This window comes from Alligator sinensis, unplaced genomic scaffold (assembly GCF_000455745.1).
Source record: "Alligator sinensis unplaced genomic scaffold, ASM45574v1 scaffold417_2, whole genome shotgun sequence".
NCBI lineage: Eukaryota > Metazoa > Chordata > Crocodylia > Alligatoridae > Alligator > Alligator sinensis.
Window position 1 is genome coordinate 1,194,578 of NW_005842456.1, and position 26,671 is coordinate 1,221,248.

Genomic DNA, 26,671 nt, shown 5'->3' on the forward strand with positions numbered 1-26,671 from the left:
TGCAGTCTGGCATTGGCAGCTCATGTTCATCTTGGAGTCAATAATGACTCCAAGATCCCTTTCCGCCTCTGTGCTTTCAAGAGGGGAACTCCCCAGCCTGTATGTATGCTGTGGATTCCTTCTCCCAAGGTGCAGCACCTGCATTTGTCTACATTGAACCCCATCCTATTCTCATCTGCCTACTTTTGTAGTCTGTCTAAATCTATTTGCAGCCTCTCTCTCCCTTCAAGTGTGCCTACCTCGCCCCACATCTTATTGTCATCAGCAAACTTGGACAGCGTGCTTTCCACCCCCACATCCAAGTTGCTGATGAAGATGTTAAACAGTGCGGGTCCTTTCAGCCTTTTTGGCACCAGAGGGTGTTGGAGCTTGCTTCAGTGTCTGCTGCTTGCAGAGCTTAAAAAAATAAAAAACAAAACAAATGTGCTCTTTACTGGAATAAGCAGCACATTATTTCAGCCTGGCTCTGCAGCGTCCATAAAGACTGGGTGCTTTGTCAGGGCTTTTTGGAGCTTTTTAACTAAAGATTCAATCAGGTGTTAGATAAAAGCGGCAAAAATGCCCTGCTAACGTGTCCGATCTTTACAGATATTGGGCGAGCGAGGCTGAAGTAGCATGCTGCTGCTTCTGGGCATGTGCAGGACTCAGCTCAGGAATACGCTGAGTTTAAAGTAAAATGCTGGTGGTGGGGTGTTGTTTTTTAAGCACCTTGAGTGCTGGCCTGGTATGGCAGTATCTCCAGGCTTTATTTTACAGGATTGGCTGTATTTAGTCGATTTCATAGTTTCCACATGATGTATTTAATTAGATTTCTTGTATGCATATATATAACATGAGTGGAGCACTCTTTATTTTTATGGGAAAACATTGCTTATCATACAGAGAATGATTGGTATGATCACTGCTTTTTAAACTTTTTTTAATGGATTTTAATGTTACACTTTCATGTGGTGGTAGTGACAATGATGTGTATGTTTCTTTATTTAAAATTAAAATGAATTTGCATTGTTTTAACCACTTGAGAAGGACAGAAAGAAATGTGTGCCCTCCTGACTCTGGGGGGCAGGATGCAAAATGGGCATAGCAAACTTCCCTGTCTCCCCTGCACTACCTGCAAGCCGCACACCACTGGTTTCCCCTTTTCACCCTTTACACCCACCATGCAGTTTCCCCCATGCTTCCCCTCCATGAGCCCCTATTGTATGAGCCATTCCAGCCTGGGGTAGATGGGCTCAGGTTTGGCTCAGGGCCCAGGGCCAGAGCTGAAGCTGAGTCACTGCTTGCCCTGGGCTGGTACTGAAATCTGAACTTTTTTTCCCTCCCTCATGTTGATCTGGGGGGGAACCTTGTCTTGGATTTGAGTTAATACAGCATATATTTGGTCCATTCATGATCTCACATTATTTGGTTGTCAGAAACCTTTGGTTTAATAGGGAGATATTGGGGCTGTTTATGGAGGGAATTTTCAGTCTTTCCCTTCAGGATTTTGCACTCGGTTCCCTTGGTTGAGGGGTCATGCTCTCAGTTAGTTGCTCGTGTTTTCAACCTGAACTCATATGGCTCCGCACATGCTTCTTGAGGTCCAAGTAGCAGTGGCTTCCAAGAGTGCTTAGTTTTTCCCCCTTTGTTAGTAAGGAAGTTGCATTATTTTTCTTCAGATGTGGACTGACCTACCACACTTCTCAGTATCTTCATCATATTGAAGTTATTGCTACAAAACATGCTTTAAAGGGGACTGCTACACCAAAGAACACTTGGAAATTGTACCTGCTGGGTAATGCAACTTTCGCATGTTCTTTCAGAAATTGCATTAAAGCTGGGTTCTGTAATGTGCACTGGTTTCCTGTTTGTTCTGGGTGTAACTTAAATATTTGTCTTTGGCTTTTGATGTGCTGAATAGTTTGGATTATGTCTACCACAACAGTTATGAATGTCTGGGGACCTGGAGATAACGTTTTGATGTAGATGGGAAATGAATATGGTCAGACACTTTCAGTGGAGGTTATTTCCTTTCCACCTTTAATCTGATAAGAGTTGAAATGTATTGGGCTTTGAGCACAATACAAAACTATGTGTTCTCTGAGTCTTTGTCTTAGAGGGGCAGAAGGTGGACCATTTTATTTATACCGAGCTGGAAGAGTTTTGGCTAACACTTATTTTTGGTGCCAACTGAGAAACTTTCCAAAAAGAATTCAGTCTGGGATTGCTCCATTTATTATATAATGTGCATTTAAATAGCTGATGTTTATAGTTCTTGCTGCTGATCCCTGATTAATAGAATTAATAAACTAATTAGTGCTTTTCAGTTGCATCTGTTTGTGCGAAGCAGTTATATTTATCTGTTTATGGGCTTCTATCCAGTTTCTTGTTGTAGCTAGACTATATTATATCTGGTTTTTGTTTTTTAGGTTAAAGACTGACATGATTGGAGTATTTTTGTAGTTTTGGGAACTAATCGATAGCCATCTTTTCTTACATCATTCCTTCTATCATTTGTATTTTGTTTTTTCTTTATCCAACACTTTTTCTTTTGTTCTCTAAATTTAAATTCAGTTTACTATGCTGCATTGTGAAATTGTGAACATTTATGCTTCAGTTGACCTTTTTTTGGTCCTTATTTCCCACATACATATTTTTCCTAAGAACCCATATTAACTTTAACTGCCTAATTTGATTTCTGGTTTTTATGCTTTTATTTCATGTAATTTGAGTGCTTACCCTATACTGCTGAAGTGGAAGTACATAACACTAAATTTGTCAGTGATGTAATTTTAATGAATTATCTGTCTGTCTCTGAAAGATATTTATCAAAGAAGTGTGAGAAGTTTATTGTATTTGAAGATAATTTGGCTGGCTTTCTCAGAAACAGATGTCACACACATTCAGAGAATTCAATTTACACAGAGACTAAGGTAGTCTTTAGTCTTGGGCCAGTCAAAAAGCAGTGCTTTATGTAGAGACCATTGAAATCTTAAGTAGCAGATTTCATTAAATGATTTGAAATGTTTTCTGTAGATTTTTTTTTTTTTTCAAATTCAGGACTCTTGATTTTCAGTTATGTAGCATGTGCTTCTATCCTTAATACATTGCAAGATGGATTATAAACTTATATTATACTGATTGCGTGAGGGAGAGTAAGGTTCATGCAGCTAAAATGTGGGTTGTAATCTGACCTCCCGTCAAGGGCTGTTCAATCTTTATTAGTGTTCTCCTAGTACAGTTTCTAGTATTCTCTTGTAGGTGTGTAGGACTAGAATCACTCCATAATCATCTTGATTTTGCATTTTTCAATTTCAGGATGCTTTTATTTAGCTAGAGATCAGCTCAAAGCTAGATCTAGAAGCTAATGGTGTACTATTGTACTACTGTATTTACTCAAATCCAAGATGAGGTTTTCTTTCCATTCAATATCGAGGGAATGCCACTTGCCTTGGATTTAAGTACAAGGTGGGGGTGGGTAGGCAGTTGTACCTGTGGCCCAGACCTAGCACTGGGGTACACGGTGGAGGAGGTGGGAGGTTGGAGCTTTTGTGGGTAACCTGTCCCAGTGTTTTACCACCCTAGTGAGAAAATTCTTCCTAATAGCTAATCTAAACTTGCCTTGCTGCAGCTTGAGACTGTTTTTCCTTGTTCTGTCATTGCTACCACTCAAAAAAGTTTAGCTCTATCCTCTTTGGAACCCCACTTCCTGTAGTTGAAGGCTGCTATCAAATCTGCAAAATCAGAAGTGCTGATAGCTTCTTCGCGTCACTTCCGCATACCCCCTGGGGCCTTACGCGTACCCCCGGGGGTACTTTGATCCCTGGTTGACAACCCCTGCTCTAGATTAAATAAGCGCAGTTTCCTCAGCGTGTCCTCATGAGTCATGTGTCTCAGCCCTTCACCATTTTTGGTGCCTTCTGGGGGACTCTCTCCAATTTATCCACATCCTTTCTGAAGTGGGGTGCCCAAAACTGAACACAGTACTCCAGATGTGGCCTCACCAGTGCTTAATAGAGGGGAATAATCACTTCCCTTGACCTACTGGCCACTCGCCTACCAATGCAGCCCATTAGCCTTCTTGGCAACAAGGGCACACTGCTGGCTCATATTCAGCTTAATTTCCACTGTAACCCCCAGGTCCTTTTCTGAAGAGCTGCTGCCCAGCCAGTCAGTCCCCAGTCTGTACCAGTCAGTGCATGGGATTGTTTCATCCTAAGTGCAGGACTTTGAACTTGTCCTTGTTGAACCTGAGATTTCTTTTGGCCCAGTCCTCCAATTTGTCTAAGTCACTCTGAATCCTAGCCCTATCCTCCAGTGTATCTACTGCTCCCCCCAGCTTGGTTTCATCTGCAAACTTGCTGAGGGTGCACTCTCTGCCGTCTTCCAGGTAGTTGATGAAGACATTGAACAAAACCAGCCCCAGAACCGAACCCTGGGGCACACTCCACTTGATCCCGGCTACCAACTAGACATTGAGCCATTGATGACTACTCTCTGAGCCTGATGCTCCAGCCAGATTTCTATCCACCTTACAATCCATTCACCCAGCCCATCCTTCCTTAGCTTACCTGCGAGAATGTTGTGGGAAACTGTATCAAAATCCTTGCTAAAATCAAGGTACGCCACATCCACCATTCTCCCTACATCCACAGAGCTAGTCATCTCCTCATAGAAGAGAATCAGGTTGGTCAGGCATAACTTGCCCTTTGTGAATCCATGCTGATTGTTTCTAATCAACTTTTTCTTTTCCAAGTGCTTAGAAATGGATTCCTTGAGAATCTGCTCCATGATTTTTCCAGGGACTGAGGTGCGAGACTGTTTGGTCTGTAGTTCCCTGATTTTAATATAAGAAATATTTAGTTTTTTATACAGACTATTTCATCTGTTGCACTCTACAGATAGGGATGAATATCATTTTCTCTGTTTTACAGATGGAGAAAATTAAGTTCAGGGACATGGAGAGATTCATTATTTAATCATTCTGGATTCACTTTGGGATTGTTAAAACATAATGCATTTGATCTCTGAGCTTGATCTCTATTATCAAGTTATCTGCGGTATTCTGTTTCCTCACCTGAAACATCTTTAAATGCCTTGACCACAATATACGTACAACAGCAATTTGATAATGTGGTTTTTAAGATTTAGTTTATAAGAATTTTACTGTGGAGGGGTAGAATCAAATGACTCAACTCATCATGCAGTAATAAGGGAGAATAATTGAAGTATTTGTTCAATAGTGAAAAAGTATTTAAATGGTATTGAAAATTAGAATTATTATTTTTTTTTTTTAGAATGTTTGTTTAAAATATTTTCTAGTTTAGTTCCTACATGTGGTGTCTTTCCTATATGAAAAGATTAAATCCCTCCCCCCCTCCCCCCCCAGAAAACAAGAAAACCCAGCAACTACTGTTTGCTTTGATATATACCATCCCTTCTATTCCAAGGTGAATAAATAATTTTAATAGGAAGTGACATCAGTTATCATTGTGGCTGATCACTGGACTTGATGACCATTTCTTTTTTTTCTCTTAAGACTGGATAGGATGTTCATGAGAGAGGTTGCTTTAATTTTTAGATTTGCTTTTCAGAGATAAGTCACTTTTTGTACAGCTTTCCAAAATTAGAGTATAATTTTGTTAGGTTTTTTAAAATCCAAAGAATGCCATTTCTTGCAGTTCAAAATAAAACCTTCTGGTATATTTATTTAGGTTTAAATAATAGTAAAAGTACAAATACACATCTGTATAATATAGCTGTCCTGCCTATGAAGGTATTATTCCACTGCAGTCCTATTGTGACTGCTGTTCATGCAGACAGACATGAATTAGATTTAAACTAGCTAGCTGAATGACAGCTAGCAGTATAGCTACTCCTGTACAGAATACAGTGTAGGCGTAATTGCTTCTTGGGTAGGCTTTGCAGCCTATGCTCATCTCTGTGCTCCTGGTAGCAGTACCCAATATATCTTGCAGCAGCATGAACTGCCGAGTTACCTTTAAAAAAACAACCCTGAAATTAAACAAGAATAAATTAACTCAACCAGCCTGTGAATCAGCTACAGAGTCTCCTTTTTATTTATTTTCCATCATCTCTGGCAACATAGAACCTGTACCTGTTAGAAAAAACAAAACAAATAGCATGGCTTTTTAATGGTAATATTCTTCCAGATTGGGGGAGAAATGCAAGTTTTTGCTAGTAATCCATTTGTTAATATTCATATGTATTAGATGCTGGAGGAAATTGCATTTATTATAGATGGTTATCAGTCACTGAGCTGACAAGGTGGATCGTATTAAGAATATAATTTACTAAATCTTTTATTTACAGATGCTAGTTCCTACTAATTTCCAAATTTACCCTTTTTTTCCCCTCCCATTGCTAGGAAAATCAAGGGATTCCCAGTCCACCAGAATTGAATCTGAAGTTGTTCCAAAAGTTGCCAAAATGACTGTGTCCGGAAAGAAACAGTCTATGGGATTTGAAGTTCCATGGTAAGCCAAGTCTTCGTACATCAAGGTACTTTAACAGCTCTTCTTTCAGCCTGGTGCACCTGTAGCAAGTGTTCTTTTTTTTTTTCTATTTTTACAGAGGTTTTAAATGTACATTCTACCAAGCTAACCATTTTGGCTTCTTTTTTGACTCATAATTACTTTCAGAAGATGGCACCTTACATTGTGAGTTTAACAAATCCTTTCACTATGAATAGTGCAGATAGATCAGCTAGAAAAATTTGTTTAAGCATCCGCTTCGTAGAATGCTAAAAATCTCTGGAGTTTAGTTTGGTTTAAATTTAATATTCTAAAGGGAATTATGAGGCAAGTCACTTGAAACTATAGTAGGTTGTTTATTGGAAGAAGTATTAGATTAAATAATATATGCAGGTAAAAAAATAATTCTGGGCTAAATTCTGTTCAGCGCTAATGAAGCTTCCATTGACGTATTTTATGGAACTAGCTAAGAACAATATTTGCCCTTTTTTGTGCTTACCATGAATGGACAAAACTGGAAAGCTCAAGTTAAATTAGAAGTTGTTGAGTGGCAGCAGTCTTTCCTTTAACAAGATAAAGACTGAATGGGTTAGAAGAAAGAGTTATGAAAATAATTTGAGAATTCACAGCATTGACCCTGAATACGAATAGCTGTTGTGCTAAGTGTCATACATTGTAACATAAGATCTCCCGTTCCTCCTTTTTTGCATTAAAAAAGAAATGGAAGATTTGATATTAGAGCTATATCAGGAATAAAGAAAGATTGAAATCAGCTATGAGAAAATTACATGGGCTGTTAGTTTTCAGCAACAGTAGTCCCAGGGGAAGGTCTGGGGGTAGGTGGTATACTCACACTCTCCCCTTTTCACTCGTTCCACTCAAAATTTAAAACGAACTGACTGGCAAGGACACCCAGATTTTCTATTTAGGCATATCCAATTGTTAGTTGACTAAATGGCTCATTATTATTTGCTTAGTTCCTGCTAATCTCTTTACTCCTTAGGTGTTAAAAACCCTTGATCTACTAACTGTCTGTTCTTTCTTCTACAATTATTCTTTCCGTTATCTGGTCTGAATAATGTTTCTTCTCACCCTGTAACCTTCTCGATTAAAGGTGTTCCTTACTTAGGAACTAGACGGCTTTGTTCCTAGGGCATTGAAACCTACAACAAATTAGAGAAAGGGGGGGAGGGGCAGGGCTGGGCTGTACGGTTGCATACTGGTCATAGGCAGAAGGGAGTTGCAGTGGTGAGGCAGTTGTTGCAGCAGATGGTGAAGGATGTGGGAGGTTGAATCAGTGGTGCAACCAGGGCGGCATAAAGCTGGACATGGGCAGATTCAGAGAGGTTGGTCTCCCCAGGTAGAGGTGCTGCAAGAAGCTAAAGTGAGTTCTCCCCTAACCCCAACTATTTTTGTATGTTGCCAGGTGGAGTCCAGCTTTGGGCTTGCTTTTGGGAGGGGAGGCATTGGGGAGTAGTCAATCCAGATAGGTTGAATGTCACTGAAATAGCTCTATGCCTCTAGACCAGGGGTTTGCAACCGGGGGTATGCATAGGCCTCAGGGGGTATGCATTGTATTAGCGTGACACATTGTAACATATCTGTGCCCCCGTTTCAGAAACCTACATCTGTCTAGGTGTAATCTTAAATTTGACAGGAAAAATTATAGCAGCATTTCAAGTGTCTTCAAGGACCTCAGAAGCAGCAACAATTACAAGCTTCTCCCTACAGCTCATCACTGCACACAGCTCATCATTGCATACAACCTTGATCTGGGGAGAACATTTTTAGGAGGAAGAGGACTATTCTTCAGGTTCATTCTGTCTTTTATATGCTGCTGCTGAGACTGTAAATAAAGCTGGCAATCCTGTTATGGGATTTTCAATCTCCTGGGGTATCTAAGGACAATGCATATCTTTTTTGGTAGTGGTTTTGTAATGTGGCAGCAGCTCATGGGGCCCCAGATCTCATAAAACTGTCACTTCATACAGATTACTGAATAGTCACTGGATAGTAATGACTTCTTGTAGCTATTTGTCTGAGGTAAATTTTAACTTGTGAGCCTTTCAAAATTTTGCCAGTGTTGTTGGGGTGACTATGAAATGCAGTTGATCAGAGACAGTTGTGTTCATAACAAGCAGTGACTCCAGGCAAAATCCTGTCTCCACTGAACTTGGTGGTAAAACTCCCATTGACTTCAGTAGTCACAGGATATCCTCCATCTCTGTTGTTTACTATGGCACCTGCTATAGTTTGTGGTTCTGTATGGGAAGTGGTAACACCCATTGCTCCGAGTAAAAGTTTAAAAAAAGAGAGGGGGGGGTAGTGAGGGAGAAGCAGATATCTAAGTGATAAAGCCCTCTATTTTAGTTTTTCAGGGTCCGACATTTTTTTTATGTGCCCTCAATTTAAAAGACACACATTTTAGAAGTATATTTTATTGCTTAATATCAAAAATATTTGGAACTTGGTGTGCCTTTAATATAAGCTGAACAATGGCTACACTGTGTCTCTGCATGCAGAGTGGAGGCGGCCTGTTATTTCTTCAAACAAAGATGCTAATGCTCACCTTTATGCATGAGCACCCCAGGAAGGATATTAAGAACAGAGTACTGTATTAACTCAAATCTAAGACAGGTTTTTCCCCCCAGGAGGGGGCAGGGCAGGCAGTTGCTGTGGCTCTAACTAGCCCTGAGCCTAGGTCAGGGCCAGAGTCAGACCCACAATAGCCTCCTGGCCCCCTTGACTTGCCCTCTGTAGCTTTTCCCCTCCCCTATCCCCTTTACTGTCAGGTACAGCTTGGCTCCAGCTCTGCCTGGATTGTCTCCCGGGCATTAGCACATGGAAACTGTCTCCTGCATGGCCAATCAGTACTGCCATTGCATTGCAGTTAATGCCATTGCATTAACTGGCCATTGCATTGCCTGCCTGGCCAGTTAACAGCACTGACACTGCTGCATGGCCTGGAAAGGGCTGAGCTTCCACATACTGTATTCCAGTAGGGAACAGAGCCTTGGAAAAATTATAACAACTTACAAGTTTTCCATATATAGAATCTGATTATTGGGGATTGTCTTAAATTCAGAATTGATTTAGATTTGAGTAAGTGTGGTGTCTACAAAAAAATGGAAGAAAGGATTGATCAGGAAAGAATGTTGTCTTTCAGAGATTTAGAAGTGCAAGGATATAATAAAAATTGCCCAAGTCAAGCTGCGTTAGTCCTTATAGAGCAGGGTGTATCAAACATCTGGTCTACAGGCTGTATCTGGCCGGCAGAGCCCTGCCGTCCAGCCTGGGGTGCTGCCCCTGGGTCTGATCAGACTTCTATAGGGCATGGTGTGTCCCTGTGGCACGGGGCAGGATTTGGCCCACAGACATCTTCCCCCTCTCTGTCCACCAGCATAACTGGATCAGTTGGCTGCTGCAGCTGGTCTGGGATCTGCACATGCAGCGCAGTCTGGCCAGGGGGGCAACTACACTGAACATGGTGCCCACCCCAGCCAGACTGCACAGCACATGGTGCCTGCCCCAGCACTTCGGGACAGCGCCACAAGCAGTGCTTGCTTCAGCCTGTGCAGGACCTGTGCTGCATGTAGTATCTCCAAGTGCTGCATGCAGCATGAATTCCAGATTGACTTAAGTGGGCACAGAGTACAGCACACATCCCAGAGCGGGCACCACTGTGCTGGGGGAGGAGGTCTGTGGGCCCAGACCGGCCCCCTGTCACTCATCCAGCCCGTGGGGGAGACCAGAGAAGGCCAAAACAAGAAAATTATTTTATGGGAGGATGTGAGGAGTGCTTGGCTTGCTCTTTAGCAGAGCAAAACAAAGGCTTTTTTTTACTTCACTCTCCCCCTTCCCCCTCCCAGGAATCAAAGGTCATCTGTCAGATCACAAGTACAGTCGGCAGCAAGATCAGGGGAGCAGATAATCAGCCTAAGGTAGGGGAAGAATGGATCAGATGACTTAGACAAGCTGGATGTTTTTGAATCAGCAGGGTTGTATGAAGTTCACCCTAGAGTACTCAAGAAAGTGGCTGAGGTAATTTCAGAGGTTAGTTGAGATCCAAGAAGACTAGAGAAACCTACTGGCCATTTTTAAAAGGAGGAAAGAGAGAGAATTACAGATCAGTTGCTTGAATTTTGATAACTGGAAAGATATTGAAGCAGGGGTTTCTGCAGGGCTCTCCATACATCTAGATATTTGGCAGTACAGGAGCAATGGCACCACTGCTCTGCTGCCAAATTTTTGGACCTGTGAGGGGCCTCAGGCCCTGTGCTGGGATAAAGGCATCTGATACCAGTGCCCAGGGGCATTGCTGGCTCCAATCCTGGCATACAGAGGCCATGATGGGGTGGTTCCATGCCCCAGGGCCTGATCCTGGCATGTGGGGCTCTGTCTGACCTGTGGACTGGCTTCACACTACTCATCTGGCCTGTGGGGCCATAAGATAGAGCTTCAAAGTATTGTTTTAAAGTTCTTAGGGCATGAATGACCAACTGGTGGCATGTGTGTCACAGTTATCAGTGGCTTAATATAAAAGCAGGAGAAGGTGTCAGTCCAAGTCCTTTAGATGTATGTCCTAGGTTAGGTACTTTTCAATATCTTAATGACTTCAAAGAATTGAGTGTATGTGTAATACATTTGCAGATTACACCAATTGGGTGGAGTGGCACATATTTTGGAGGATGGGATCAGGATTCATAATGACCTGCAGAGATTGGATAAATGATCTGAAATAAATTTGCAATGTACTGCATTTAGGGAAGAGCAATCAAATGCAAAGTACAAAATGGGGAATGACCACCTAGGCCTCAGTATTAGAGAAAAGGACCTGAGTGTTACAGTGGCTTGCAAAATGAATACAATTCAACAGTGTAATATTATTGCCAAAAATTTGTACTAATATGCTGTTAATTAGCAGGAATGCTGTGATCTTTTTATACTATTCAACAGTAGTGGTACGTCATTTGGAATACTGTTTCCAGTTTTGGGCACTCCACTTCATGAAAGATGTGGAGCAAATGGACAGAGTTGAGAGGAGAGTAACAAACATGTATTAGAGGTGTGTAGAAAGCAGCATATGGGGACACTTGTTAGAGCTGGATTTAGTTAGTTTGGAGAGTAAAAGACTTGGGGGGACGGGACTGATTAGTCTTCCAATACAACAAGGGTTCTTATAAAGATGATGGTGATAAGCTGTTTTTTCCACATAGGACAGGACAGTAATGAGTTTAAATTACAACAAGGAAAATTAGTAAGAATTTTCTATCTTTGAGGGTGGTGAAGTATTGGAACAGATTACCTTGAGGGGCTGTGAAATCTCAGTTACTGGAAGCTTTTAGGAGAAGAGAAATACTTGCCTGGGATGGGCTTGAGCAGGCTTCCTTGAGCAGGAAGTTACATGGATGACCTCCTGAGGTTCCTTCTAGCTCTGTTTTCCTATTATTTAATTAAATGCTTTAGGGAGGGGGAGACCAGGGAAGGCTTAAAACTATTTGAGCTTAAGGACAATGCTGGCATTTAGACAAATGGGTATAAACTAGACATGAACAAATTTAGATTGGAAATTTGAAAAAAAAAAAAAGTTCATAAACACAAGAGTAATCAGGTATTTTAACAGCCTTCCAAAGAACCTAACTTCTTTTAAGATAAGCTTAATATATGTATGAAATGGATTATACAGTGTGGTGCCTGCAACAGCACCACTGGATGCGAGTGGTGTTTGGGAGGGTTAGTTGGCATTGCTTTTGTGGATGTTTGAGCAGGGAAGTGATGATTGTTGGGAGATGGAGTTCTCAGGTTTTGAGGTGGTATTTGCAGTCATGTCTGCTTGTTTATTGGACAGGGTTGGGTAGGAAGCATATTTAAAACTTGTATAGGCATAGAAACAACCGCAATGTAAAATTGCTGTTAGTTCTCAGGTAAGTAGTTAAGACTTAGTAATTTCTGGAAAATATTCTACAACTAACGTACAGCAATAGAGAAGTGATACTGAGGAATAGACTCTAGAAACATTTAAATATAACTAACCAAGTAAACAAATGAGAAGCTGCCTATCTTTTTCAAGTCCGTTTCTCCAGATACTTTGGCTTTGCAAGGTGTTTGGGCAGTCTTGGTATGACAGTCTTTATGGAATACATTTTGAGAAGCAGCAGACACACTTCTGATTTATTTTTTTCTGGCTCACCTTAATTGCAGTTTCACATAAGTTCTTTACTTTTGTTTTTGATAAACTGACAATGAAAGGGGCAAGAAGAAAGTGGCTTGTCATCCACGAAGACAAGTTTGACCTTTGTTCTTATACTGGTACTTCTCTCCAGGTTTTTAATCGTCATGAAGTTTCAAGAGCCAGACTTTGAGAATGAAAAATTATATACGGGCTTTCAAATATGTGAAAGCCATGTTTTTTAATCTGAAAGTACTCATTGCTAAAATTACAAGCCATATGTTTTAATCTGAAAGTACTCATTGCTAAAATTAGTGAATATATAGTATAATGTATCTGAAAAAACAATTAAGAAAACAAGAGAGAATTTTAATTTTGATGGAAAAAGCTTGACCCAAAGTAAAATATGTATGAGCATTTAAACATCTTAAATAATGTAAGACTAATGAAAACTGATTTGGCCTACTTTCTGACTTGAAACATTTTAAATCTATTTCAGATTCTCAGAAACCTTTCTTATTAGTTATGTCCTTTTTGGTGTCTCTCTCCTTTTATGAAGTAAATTCATTTCTAAACTGACAGTAGGAAAGATGGTTTTGAATCAAAACTATCATAGTTTAAACCTGACATGCTAATTGTTTCAACAGTGTTTCCCACCAAGAAGAAAAAAAAAATGTCCCAAATGGTAGACTAGGCACTAATGTAAGTTATTTTTTACTAAAATAAAGCATACATGGCTGAACTAGCATGCAAAAATAACCCAAACAAAAAACAAGTTGCAAAAAGCTCTGGGATTGGAAGCAAAGCAGAGTGTGTGCAGATACCATAACTAGAGATGTCATTCTTTGTTTCCCCATATTTTTAAGGCAGTAATTGTCCAGTGCAGTTCATATTATTTGGGTTATCATAGTATAGTACTGTCATGTTGTGTTTTTGTTCCTACCTAGCTGCGTGCAGTTCTGCCTTGCAGTGTTGCCCAGCCACGTTTACATGCATTTAAACTGGATCAGTAGATTTTGAGGGTCAGAGCGTTAGCCAACATGGAAACTTTTACTAATGAGAACTTTTTTTTTGTGTTTAGTTCTATCTGTAGTGATCATCACCATAGTAACTGAGCAGTTCCCATTAATTCCATGAATTTGACAGCGCAATAATGATATGAATTATGGGCAATATCCCAATTTTTCAGATGGAGGGCTGAGAAAATATGCAATATACTCAGGACTGTGCAGTCAATTTTAGGCAAAGCAAGACAGCAAGATAAAAGTCCAGATAATCCTGAACTCTTGAGCTGTTTCATTACCTGTAAAACTTTCTTTTGTTTTCTTGCTCTTTTAAATCTGCTGTCCTTATCACACGTGTTCATAAACATTACAACAGTGTTGGGTTGAGTTGGAGAGGGAACCATATTTTTAAAAGGTAGACACACATCTCCCCACTTCCTGCCGATTATTCACAGAATCCATGCCCGAGCAAATTTGAGGAACTGCTTCTAGTCTTCTACATTTTATTAACATTGTTCTACATTTTGAGGAATACCACAATAAAATAATCTAGCTTTATTTTATTAAAATATTTTATTAAAAGCATACTGGCATTTTGGAGAATACAATCCAGTGAATAAAATTCAGTGACGGATCATCCTCAGCAAAGTCTGATTTGGTTTTTTCCCCCTCCCTGTTTCTTTCAAAAGCTGTTGTTTGGTACTTGAAATTTTTAAAATTATTATTATTATTCCATATGCTGGAAGTTGAAAAACACTTAGAAATCGATGTTGGAATTTAGAAAAGGTTTGAAACTATCTGGTGTTATCCTAATCAATAGGGGCACTTTTACATGTGCTCCAACACATTCTGATTAATCGAGTTTGCTGGAGCGTTCTAATCATGCTCCAGCATGCTGCAGCATCTCATGTATTCAGCATCCCTGTGTTTCAAAATGGGTTCTGGGTCCCAACTGTGCATGGTCCCTGTGGCTGGGAGCCCCTCAGCAAAGTGGGGCTACCAGCCATGGGTGCCTACTTATTGCCGATGCAGGGGGAGCCCAGGATCAGACTCCCCCTGCTCCAGCAATAAGATACAATAAGATCTAACATGCAATCCCAGTTGTGCCTCCTGCCATGCACATGTGGCAGGAGGCATGATTGTGTGGATCACACATTAGATCCAGTTGTGCCTTTAACTGCACGAGTAGAGGAAGCCTGACAACAACATGTTCTAAAAACATTTCAGAACTGCTGGCCTTCTGCTTAACTAGGACCTCTTAAAATTGCTCGTGTAGGATTAAAGAATTATAACTATAAGAAGCCAAGAAAAATGCTGGTAAGGAAGCCATTGCTTAGGTAACATTGGAAATTAATTTATCTAGTTCTTTTTTTGTGATCTGGTCCTTAAATTCTGAGTCATGCAAGTAATCCTATTGAACCATAAAGAATAGGAATGAGACAAACCACCCCACTTGTATTTTGTTAATTGCTAGACACTGCAGTGACTTTCTTGACTGCAGTATTAACTTACACGATTGGTCTCTGGGGGGTGAGCATTCCACTTAGCCTAGCTGGTGTGTGAATAGCCATACTGCAAAGCTATATTTGATCATGCCTATTTAACTGCTACCAGTCGTCTCACACAAGTGATATGCTGAGACTTCAGAGTATGACTCAATCTCTTTGCAGTGCCGTAAATTGAACTACTCTGATTTTCTTTTCTTTTTTCTGAGTCAGTTGTAGAAGGGAAACCTTGTCTAACTTGAACATGCAGGGGGGAATTTAGACAAAGGCTTTAGAGGATGCTACTTCTGCCTGAAGAAGGGTGTTTGTAGCTGAAAGATTGCAAAGAAGAATTTTCTCAACTATTTTAGTTAATCTAATAGAAGATATCAGATTTACCCAAATAACCTTGTCTGCCTATGTCCTTAGACCAACATGGCTACAACCAACACCCTTCAGCACTTAAATGGCTAATCTGTATTCACACTACAAAGTGGATGGGTTACCAGCACCTGTGTTAGCAGCACTTGAGTTCCAGTCTGTACCCCAGGATGGGCCAGTTGGGAAGCACCGTTATACTCGAGTGAGAGTTAGTTGTCCTCAAGTCGGCTCCCATTCACACACAGCACTCAGGTTAAAAGCCTATGTTAACTCTTCAGTGAATATAAACCCTCAGGAATTACTCTTTAAACTGTCCCTTGCCTTTCCATCAAGGAACTGGCTGTGAGAAGGAGGTTCTTGTCTATCTGAATTTTACATATTTTATGTGATACTTTCTTATCTTGCTTTTCTACAGGTTGTTTTCAGGCAGGATATTCAGAGTCTCTAACTATGTGGTTTGTGTCCAGTTGCTTATCACTTCCATGTTAACAGTCTTTTACTATTTATTGGAGATTTTTAATTTGAAGGCTTGGAGGTTAACTAAAGAGACACTCCCTTCTTTCTCTGCTGCTATAAGGCTTCTATGGCACTCCTATAATCCTGTTTTCTGTTTGTTTTCTGTAGTGTGGTTGCTGAAGAGAATGGCCATGGTGCTAGCGCATCTCAAAAAAGACCATCATCTGAAGATACCAGTGTTACTTCTGGGTTAGTTGAGACAGTCTCAAAATCAGCTCTTCCATCCCAAACAACGCAGGTGTCAGAAGAACAGAGTGCAGCACCTACTCCAGTGAAAAAGTCTAGCAAGATGAAACAACAAATAGATGTGAAAGCAGAACTGGAAAAGAGGCAAGGAGGAAAGCAACTGCTGAATTTGGTGGTAATAGGTAATGCCCTTTAAAAAAAAAAAAAAAAAAAAATCTTTAGTCCAGGTTGGAGATTCAGGAATCTGTGCTGGTTAAATCTGGAAGCGATAGAGAAGCAAATGTGTTCCTTGCTCTCAAGCCCATCTGCTTGGCCATTGCTATATAGAAGGACCCACTTTCGGTGTTAATTAGACTAACATGCATACATACATACTAAAAGACATACATCTTTCTAGAGTAACTTTGATGGTACAGAAGTGTTCGTCATGTTAGTCTTACTGAAATTATGTTTCTCTGCCTTGATACTATATATAGTAGTTCTGTGAATTGCAGGAATATGAAAAAAAAAAAAACCCTTTTAGCAGACTACATTTCACATGCACCGGTGTACTTATTTTCTAACTATGTTATATAGCTAATATATGAAAAAGTGACATTTCTCCAATGTTTCTTTTCCTCTTTAGGTCATGTTGATGCAGGCAAAAGTACTTTAATGGGTCATTTACTCTACCTTCTGGGAAATGTGAACAAAAGAACTATGCACAAATATGAACAGGAATCTAAAAAGGCTGGAAAAGCTTCATTTGCCTATGCATGGGTCTTGGATGAAACTGGAGAAGAAAGAGAAAGGTAAGCAGTTTACCTTATAGTGTGAATTAACATTTTCTCTGCTAAAACAACTCTGTTAGGAAATATAATTCAACTAATTGTTATGTTATGACTACATTAAAAGTGTTAAGAATAAAACATTACAGAAAATGTAATATTTCCTAGGAAGATAGATACACACCACTGAAAGGAAAGGAGGGATTCTGGTTTAGTTGTGTGAAATCAGGCAGAGAAGTTGGAAATCCTTTTGGATTATGCTGTAGACTGCAGTGTGGCTATGCTAACTTTTAAATGGGTTAGCTCAGGCACCCCAAGTACTTAGCTGTGGCAGCATGGGGCTCTGTGCTGCAGAATTTAGTCTTGTTAACTCAGCTGTTTGTACTATGTTGCAGACTATAGAGCAGATGTGCCCTTTGGTAAAATCCTCCCTTTGAGGAGCTGGCAGTTTTTATGAACCAAGTAATCGGGGCAGGTGAAGGAATTTAAGGAAGATGATATTTTTTTGGTTCATCACGTATGACTCGGACCAAATATCTAATTTACTCTCAGTAAATTAATTGTATAGCACACTAGCATCTGGCAGTAGCATGTTAGCTTGCTATAATATATATTAATTTTGTTAACTGTATTTTAAATTGTTTTATGTTGAGAAGTGCATGAAGAAGTGATGAAGATATCTAGAAAGCAAAAATAGTAAAGACTGGATCTGTGGACAGTGGCACTCTGTATTTGTAAAAAGATGGAGTTTAATAGCCTACCACAGTTTTTCTGATATTCTTTAGTATCTTGGGTTTCATTTGAAACCACAGGGAGAAGTTTATTTATCTAATGTAATTGTATTTTATGGTATACTCATAGCCCATGGTATCATGGTATTCAAGCTCCTCTGGATGCACAGATAACCTTGAAAAAGTAAACTGATGCAGAAGAATGTGGGGGTGGGGTGCAGTGGGTTGCAGAGAACATAGGGTTTCTTTTAACACAAATGTGTTTAAACACACTCCTACAGCATTCAGACCTAAAGTTAGACTTTGACATAGCCCACTTATACACAACAGACCTGTGAGTGTAAAGGCAAATAAACTAAAAAGGACTGCATCACAGGTGAAAACCTGAAAATGGTTTTATCAAATATTTGTATAATCCTAGAATTTCAAATCTTGAAGAGAAAATTGACCCAGTCTGCTTTATAAAACATTTCAAATTGTTACTGAACACTAAAGGAGTGTTCAAGTAAAGGACTTATGTTATGGAAACAGTTTGTTTACTTCTGAAAGTAAGACTAATATGTTTTAATGTGTTAAACGAAACACTTTTTGAATATGTTAGTCCTTCTAGACTTTCAATGGTATATTTTACATTAGAGTATTTAGGAGCTGTTGTTTGAGTTTTGTGATGTTTCTTCTGCCATTTGGTGCTGCAAGGAAACAGTGGGTAGGGCACGTAATATCCTTGGAAGGCTATTTAGTCACATTTGGAATAAACTCCAGGGACTGTGCTGTTGATTCTGAATCAGAATAGGCACCTGAGAATGGGGACATATACAGGTAGACGATCTTCTTGCTGTAGTTACATTTTCATTGGCTTTGGTTTTGCTGATGCTTCAATTTGTAGAATTGGGGGATGACTTAAGTGGCAGTTGCAGAGCACTTAAATAGTGTAAATACTAAACTTTGCTACTTGTCCTTGAATTATAGCAGAAGGACATAATCTTACTGCATACCATTATTCTACGTATATATGCATATCTCCACTTGCTTTACATAGTAGAACTAGATTTTGTTTTCTCTCTTCATTTAAGAAAATAAAGGACAGGAGAGGGAATGAAAATAACACATCTGTCAGTAACCTTAACTTTTTAAAGTTGAAAATCATATATGGATATAGAAAAATAGTTTCTATAGGATTGAAAAATACTGCCAGAATAGAAGTGGCCAAATTTTTTCTTCTGTCAGAGCCAGGAGAATTACAGGTTAGTACAGGCTGAATCTGTCAGAGCCACAATGTAGGATTTAGCTAATATTGTTGTTTTAATACTATATTTTGTACGTGTTGTTAACTTTTCAAACAGTTGTAATGGTCTATCATGTGTGTTTTATTTAAGGGGAGTAACAATGGATGTGGGTATGACGAAATTTGAGACAAAGACAAAAGTGATTACGTTGATGGATGCTCCGGGCCATAAAGATTTCATCCCAAATATGATCACAGGAGCTGCACAGGTAACAAATGTCACTTAACCTACTGTTTGCACTTAATTCTACTGTTTGCACTCATCAAATATGAAAAGTAAAAAAATATAGTTTTATAATGTAGTATTCTAGTTTTAAAATAAGCAAGAATCTGATGAAGTAGCTTGCAGGCATCTGATGAAGTAAGTAGGTGGTTGTCCACAAAAGCTCATGCCCCTCTGAACCAGTTAGTTTCTAAAGTGCCACCTTACACATCCTACCTTCAACCTGACTTTAATATATCATGGCCAACCACCTCTGTGTTTATTCGTACGTAACCTTTAAACACTCCCCCCCAAAATGCCATGTTTTATAGTACTTACTCTGTACTAGTTGTCTAGTAAACTGTTTTCTGTTCCATTCTAAAAATTACACATATAACCTTAATCTTTACATGTTAGCCTATGGAAAACTTCTAGAAAGAAAAATTCACACAATTTTTAGACTTTTTGAGGAACACTGAAATTTGTTCAGCTTTTTCTAAATAGAGAAAATAATTTTTTTGCAATTTTAAAGGAAAACTCTCTTGATTGCTGTTTGGTTATTCAGATTTGTGGGGAAAAGAGGGTTTCACACTTATCTATGAAGTAATATGAACAGTTTATTGCACTTGTGTCAGTAAAACTGTATAGTTTTTAAAAAATCACTTCTGATAAGTATGTGCTGTTCAACAGTCAGTGCTTCCGAAAAAAAATTTTGGGATAAGAAGTTGTAAAAAGTTTTTCATAAACTTAGCGAAAAGCATTCAGACAATCTATTTTTCAATTTAAGTTTGTACTCTGCATACATATTATACATGCAAGGCTGGAATCTTGAGATCAAAACTGGTGTGAAATGTGTCAGTTCGCTTTGTAGGAAGTACATTTTTTGTGAAGCATACGACACTTGTACTCTGGGATCACAGCTGACTTCGTATTGGTTTTGGGATGAAATTAAAAGGATTGACCATAATTTATTGAAGCAGTATAAAATGAGTTGCAGGCTAACCCAAGAGAGTATAATCTGACATACTGCCACACCTGTCCCAGCTGGATGTCCCTTGAAATGAAAATGGGAGCTACCAGCGGGGGCTTGTCATTAATGCCTGCCTAGAACAATGGAAATGTTGTCCCCACTTCAGTCCGAAATAGACTGACTTTGATCTCTAAGGCAGTTGTTTTCTGCAAAAACTTCTATTTGTCAGAGTTTTTTTGGAGAGTCTTAAGAGGGTACATTCCCAGAATGACAGTGAATGCCTGTGATCCATAAATTAGTTCCAGTTTTTTTCTTTCCCCTCAGGAATTGCAAATTATAAACTTACTTTGTCCGATTATTCTTAAAACCCCTGGGTCTCTTGCACAGATCAATTACTAATCAAGTGGAATAAGAGAGCTTAATATGTTTATCTGGACATCAAAATCCAAATGTTTGTGGGATAATTTTTTCCTTTAAAAAAGTGGACTTAATAGTTTTTGTAAAAAAATAAAAAATAAAAAAAAATAGTAGCCCTGTTGCATATGCTGAAAAGTTACTTGATTTTGGTTCTCAAGGCTTTCTCCTTCCCTGTGTGTCCTTTGTCTTTTTACTGCTTCAGTTGCTAGCATTGTAAATTAAAACCTGTTATTTGTATGACCTACTTTTAATTCTACAGTGACCATGTTGCTTTTTTGTGAGTTTGTTGTCCTGAGAGCCTGAAACTATACTGGCCTACAGAAAAGTCTTACCAAGCCATTGCCAAAGCTAAAATTAGAAGAAAGAAGCAAATTTTGGGGCAGTTTGATTACTATAAGCTCCTTTGAAAAGTCATTCACATATTCAGTTTATTACAATGATGCTTATTCCAGACTAACACTGAGGTCCTTTTATCTAAGCACCTTAAAATGCATTACAAGAATGGGTGAGAGCTGTTATCAGTTTTACAGGTGGAAACATGACAGCCTGGGGAGACTGAGCTGCCCATAATCATACTTAGAGGTCTGGGATAAGAATCCACATCTTGCGATTGTATTTAAGCCATAGGACAGTCAGGGATTCTTAAACTGTAATGTTTGTTAGGCTTGCCTGTTAACATGACACAGGTGTAAATACATATTCCCAGCCATCTATACATTTTTTTGAAAAATGTTTTGAAAAATTAACCTAAAAAATTAGCCTAAAAATGTTGGAAAATGCTGTACCTAACCATTCTGTTTTTCTTAAAAGCTCTGTTTGTTGATTTGATTTCGTAGTCTCTATAAATAACATGAAAAGAATACAGAAACCCAGATTTTCAATTCTACCTTCACTAAGCTCTCTGCAGCTATAGATGAGCAGACTTTTCCCTCGATTTTTCCAGCTATGAGAGATCAATGTAGCTGTAATTGAACCCATACATTTAGAATTGTAAATGTTCTCTAATGGGACAGTCAGGGGAATAAAGTGTGCTCTTTGCATGCACCCCCTTGCTTTCATTGGCACAGCCAGGTGCTGCAAGGGATTCTATTGAAGGAGGTAGCTGAAAGATAGCTATGATGGCTTTACATCAGCTGGGATTTGCCATGGTTGGGGAATCCCCAACTGTCATTTTACATTATGCAAAGCAGCATTATCAGAGGTGAGGATCTGGCCTGTAGTATGCAGTGCTAATGAAGTAGTTTATGCATTTTCAGCTTCCACCTATAGTATCTTTTAAAAGAACTGTAGGTGTACTTTTGAAGGAAATTCATCTCACTAGCAGGCGTTGCATCTTTGATGATGAGGCCAGGAAATGTAGAGACATGTCCCTCTCCTTTAGAGCTGCAAGGGGAATTTTTAGCTACTAATGACTAGAGCCATGCCTTATATGCCCTCCCTTGTTCCCTCTCTGTGGTCTGCAGCATGTGCATAAGGGAAAAGGGCAAGGTGCTGCTGCCTTCTTTTTCCTTCTAACCAACTCCCACTTCTTCATCCTGGGGGTGGTCTGTTTCATGTAGCATTAGGTTATTGGAGCCTGTCTGGTTATTTCTGGCTGTCATTGGACAGGAGTTTTGTGATGGGGTGACTGGTTCTTGGCTACTGCTTGTTGCTGAGGTTACCAACATTTTAGGTTCTTTTCCTGTCCTTTTGCATATTTAACTTGGTATGCTGGATCACCTATGATGCTGGGGAGTAGGACAGTTGGTAGTCTTTTGCTTGGGACCTGGAACAAATTTTTCCTGTATGATAAAAAGGTAAATGACTGCATGGGTTTTTTCACCTTTCATCTTTGCATCTTTAGGATTTAAATCACAGTTGTTACATCACAACTTTGGCAGGGATCAGTGTGTTGTGTGGATTAGACAGTACCCAGCGTGAGTTCTGTTTACAGGATCTCTGGTTGTTGGGTCCCATGCAGAATATTGCCTGATGGTGGGGTTTGTCTCCAGGTCTTAAGCAGGAAGAGCTTCCCTGTATTTCATCTCTTACCTCTGACAGGTGAAGTTCTTTGAGTAGATGTGATATCTTTTATTAGGGCAACTGAGTATCTGGAACAAAGTTCTTTGCAACCGTTTTGGCACAAGGGGAATATGTTGGGATTCTGATTTCCAGGTCTTGGGGGCAGGCTTGAGCATGAAGTTGGGGCACTGCATACATTCCCAGGTTTGTAGAACCTGGGCCTATTGGTACCCAGTTGAATTTCTCAATGGAACAGCCCTATTGGGTCATGTGACAGGAAGGGGCTACCTGTTGGCTAATAGCCTCTGCATTTAACTGTACTGTGCCACGTTAATGCAGACCCAGAAACAATGATATAGAAATCAATCTTCATTAAGACAAAGGCATGTTAATATACTCCATTTTTGCATGTAGTAGATTTTGTTGTCATTTGTTTCTGCATGTTCAGCAATGGGCCATATTTACTCTTAATATATTCTGCTTATGGAATTTGCTCTCTGAACCTTTTTTCCCTTTTACTTAGGCTGATGTGGCAATCTTGGTTGTGGATGCCAGCAGAGGAGAGTTTGAAGCAGGGTTTGAGACTGGTGGACAGACTCGAGAACATGGGTTATTGGTTCGTTCTCTTGGAGTAACACAACTGGCTGTTGCAGTCAATAAAATGGACCAGGTACATGCTTAAAGGTTTTAAATGGTGCAACATCTTACATTCCTTATCTTATCATGAGCCCTTAATTCAGAAGATCCTTATTACTTTTCCAATAGGATTGGGCCCTCCTTGTAAGGTTTTCCCACCCAGTTTCTAGTTTTTATGATGTCTATGTTCAGAAAGGCAAGAATGTTCTTCTAAAGTCTATAACTCAACATATCAGTCAAGGGAGATTTTCAAAAGTAGTGTGAACTCCACTCGATTTTGAAAATCTTCCTGAAATACTTTATAAGTAACCCGTCTAAAACTTACTGGAGTAAATGTTCAGCCATGAATGTTTCACCTCACTTGTTTCCCCAATGATAGTTGCAGTTACCTGATTTTTGTCAAGGGTTACTTGTAAGGCATGCTACTGCATATGCTCAAACATGTGCTTTGTATTAAAATGTTACATTTTAGAATTATATATTGAATATTTTGATTTCTGAAGAGGCACGGTTGTTGAATCTGAATTTTGTTATGCTCTGATGCCAGAAAATCCAACCCCAAATCTGGGGACTTGTTCATGAAAGTGTCGATTACACATTAAGTTAAACTGCAGATTAACAAATGTAGGCCTTGCAAACTGAATCTTACAATTTTGTTCCAGTCCTGTTGGCCCTCAGTTCACTTCTTTCATAGTGTGATCTGTGCAGTCTTTCTCCAACATATGAGGTGAGCACTGTGAACATCTTATTCTTTAGGCAGAGTACAATGTGAGAGTCTAATGGAAGTTGTATAGCAAAATATGCCAAAATGCACTATTTTTATCATGATCACTTTTTAATTTTAGGTTAATTGGCAACAGGAGAGATTTCAAGAAATTACCAGTAAACTTGGCCAGTTTCTTAAACAAGCTGGCTTTAAGGTAAAGTAAATTTAAAGAATGAGATTATTGAAACTTTGCTCGTGTCTGGCTAATTCTTTGGGGCTGGGTTGGAGTTAGTTTGTACTGCTAGAGACCCTTACCAGTGATTGGGGTGTGGTGCCATCTTTGCTGACACTGGTGGTTTACAGCAGAGCCCCTGACCTCATGTTTCTTTAATGAGTAGGTACTTAAGAAGTCTCAGGTGCAGGTACCTGGCATTTGACCTCTGTCAAAAGTTGATTCCCTTTAGGTATGTGGGTTCCTTGGAATGCCACAGATTAGCCACTCATGTTCTTTGAGGCCTGGAGGGAATGCGTTCTGCAAGGAAAGATTACATGCCACTAACTTTTTTTTAATTTTTATTTATTTATTTATTTTTAAATCTTGGTATCCTAGAGGACTTGTTTGGGGTGTTACAGTAGAGTCTTACAAGTCAGGGCAGCTTTCAGTTCAGATTGTGGGTTAGCGAGGATACTTTAGAGACTCTTGCCTTAATTTGCAGATGGTCTTGTCTTTGTCCTGCTGTTGCTTTTGCCTGTTTTGGTCACGTGGCAGACTAAGTCTGCACTTATATATCCCTCTCAGACACAGGGAGTTTTTATCCTAAGGTCATTTATTAGTTAAAGTTGATAAAATGCCTCATTTAATTCTGATTTCTCTTTCTTTGCTTTTGTCTTTTGATAAATAGAAGAGATGAATTGGGCAACACTGCTGTATTTCTAAATAATTTGAATATCCAACTTGATAGAAGCCTTATGTATTGGGAAAAATATGTTCTTTTTTGTTCAAGGGAATTATAATGACTGACTATTTTGTAGCTTAGTAACAGTTATGATAATGTTGAAGTTGTTCCTTCCATCTACTTTTATATACTGTTATCATTTTAATTAAACACTCTGTTTAACTTGTGTTTGCTTTCTTACTTAGGAGTCTGATGTAGCTTATATCCCAACAAGTGGTCTTGGAGGTGAAAACCTGGTTACAAAATGTGAATCAAGTGAACTCACTAAATGGTATAAGGGAAAATGTTTGCTAGAGCAAATTGGTAAGTGTGCTGTTCTGCTGATTTAAATAGCATAGTTGATTACTTAACTGTGAATTTTTGAGATGGTTGTTTGTATTATTAAATGCAGAAACTTTTATGTCCTATTATTTCTTTTCAGATTATTTCAAGCCACCACAGAGATCAGTGGAAAAACCATTCAGATTGTGTGTTTCTGATGTCTTTAAAGGTTGGTTCTCTTATTTATAAAGTTTATTTTTACTAATCATTTCAAAGACATACAAATTCATTCATGTCTTAAGATATGTATATCTTAAAATAATTCGAAGTCAGTGTAAGATAACATTTTTACAAACATGTTTTAAAATCTGACTTTAAAGTGCTTAGAGACATCTATTCAATACTACCTACATGTATTAAGTTTTTCACAGTGTTCTTAGTGGTGGTTAGTAAGTGGTGTTATCTAGATTTTACTGATGGAAGAACTGAGGCAAAAATTAAGTAACTTGCTAATGGCTATACAGTGAGTGCATACAGTGGATACAGTGCATACAGTGGAACTTGGGAATTTCCTGATCCCAATCCATTTGCTGAGTTGCTAGCATGATTGGACATTTAATATTCTACCTGGCAGAGGAACATTAATTTTATTCAAACATTATCAGTTTTATTACACTCAAAATGTATTTTAAAAGAAACTTGCCATGTATGCATGTTGTAATTGTACTTGAAACCAGCTAGATTGTGTAGTAAGCTGGGTATCAGGTTTTGACTGCCTATGACAATGGACCCAGATTCAAATATTGATACAGTCAGAAAAATGGAGTTTGGTTTTGACACGGATTGTATTGGGTGAAACCAAAATTCCTGTCACCTCTTCTCAAGGCGTTGAGGTTTCCATGGTAAATACTGAAATTGCATCTAAGACTTTGCTATCACGTATCGGCTAAACATTTTTGCAACCATCACTGGTTATATGAAGTGTGGTACAGGCTATTTGATTATAACCTTTTCACCCAGAAATAGCTGGGTTAAAGTATTGTTATATGTATGTAGACTATAAAGCAGAAACAGGTTTTGCAGTGAGCTGAGTTTTTATCAAATGAATAAAAATACAGAATTTAAATAAACTTTTAAACAGCTGCATTTACCAAAAATGAATGTTCAGTGGCTATGAGGAGTAAGTCCCCGATTACACAGCTAGAGCTCCTGTCTACGAATATAGACCTGCTGTTTCAGAATGGTTAGTTGCACATTTAAATATCACTTGAACCCCCATGCAGATTTCTTTGCATGCATGCCAACTGGTTCTAAACACAAATTAAATATTTGTATAATTTTTGGCACTCATGCCCGTAGTTTTTTAGTGTGGTGGAGGGGAGGGGCGTCTACATTCTTTCTCCCCTTTTCTGAGCTGTTGGCAGTATGACTTCTGTCAGTTGACCAACCCAGTAACTCATCTGTAAATTATGCTAATGCATAACTGGGTATCCAGCAACAATAGTAAAGAATACAAAAGGAGGAAA

The 26,671-nt window shown here is 39.1% G+C and overlaps 1 protein-coding gene across 1 annotated transcript in view; it reads left to right on the plus strand.

Moving 5' to 3' along the window:
* Positions 1 to 26,671, plus strand: part of HBS1L (HBS1 like translational GTPase) — a 113,257-nt gene that overhangs the window by 75,754 nt on the left and 10,832 nt on the right. The window contains exons 5-12 of the mRNA XM_006030672.3: positions 6,368 to 6,476; positions 16,136 to 16,395; positions 16,839 to 17,004; positions 19,088 to 19,205; positions 23,110 to 23,256; positions 24,068 to 24,142; positions 25,070 to 25,187; positions 25,306 to 25,374. Of these exons, the coding sequence (XP_006030734.1) occupies positions 6,368 to 6,476; positions 16,136 to 16,395; positions 16,839 to 17,004; positions 19,088 to 19,205; positions 23,110 to 23,256; positions 24,068 to 24,142; positions 25,070 to 25,187; positions 25,306 to 25,374 (1,062 nt within the window). The remainder of the gene's footprint in view (positions 1 to 6,367; positions 6,477 to 16,135; positions 16,396 to 16,838; positions 17,005 to 19,087; positions 19,206 to 23,109; positions 23,257 to 24,067; positions 24,143 to 25,069; positions 25,188 to 25,305; positions 25,375 to 26,671) is intronic.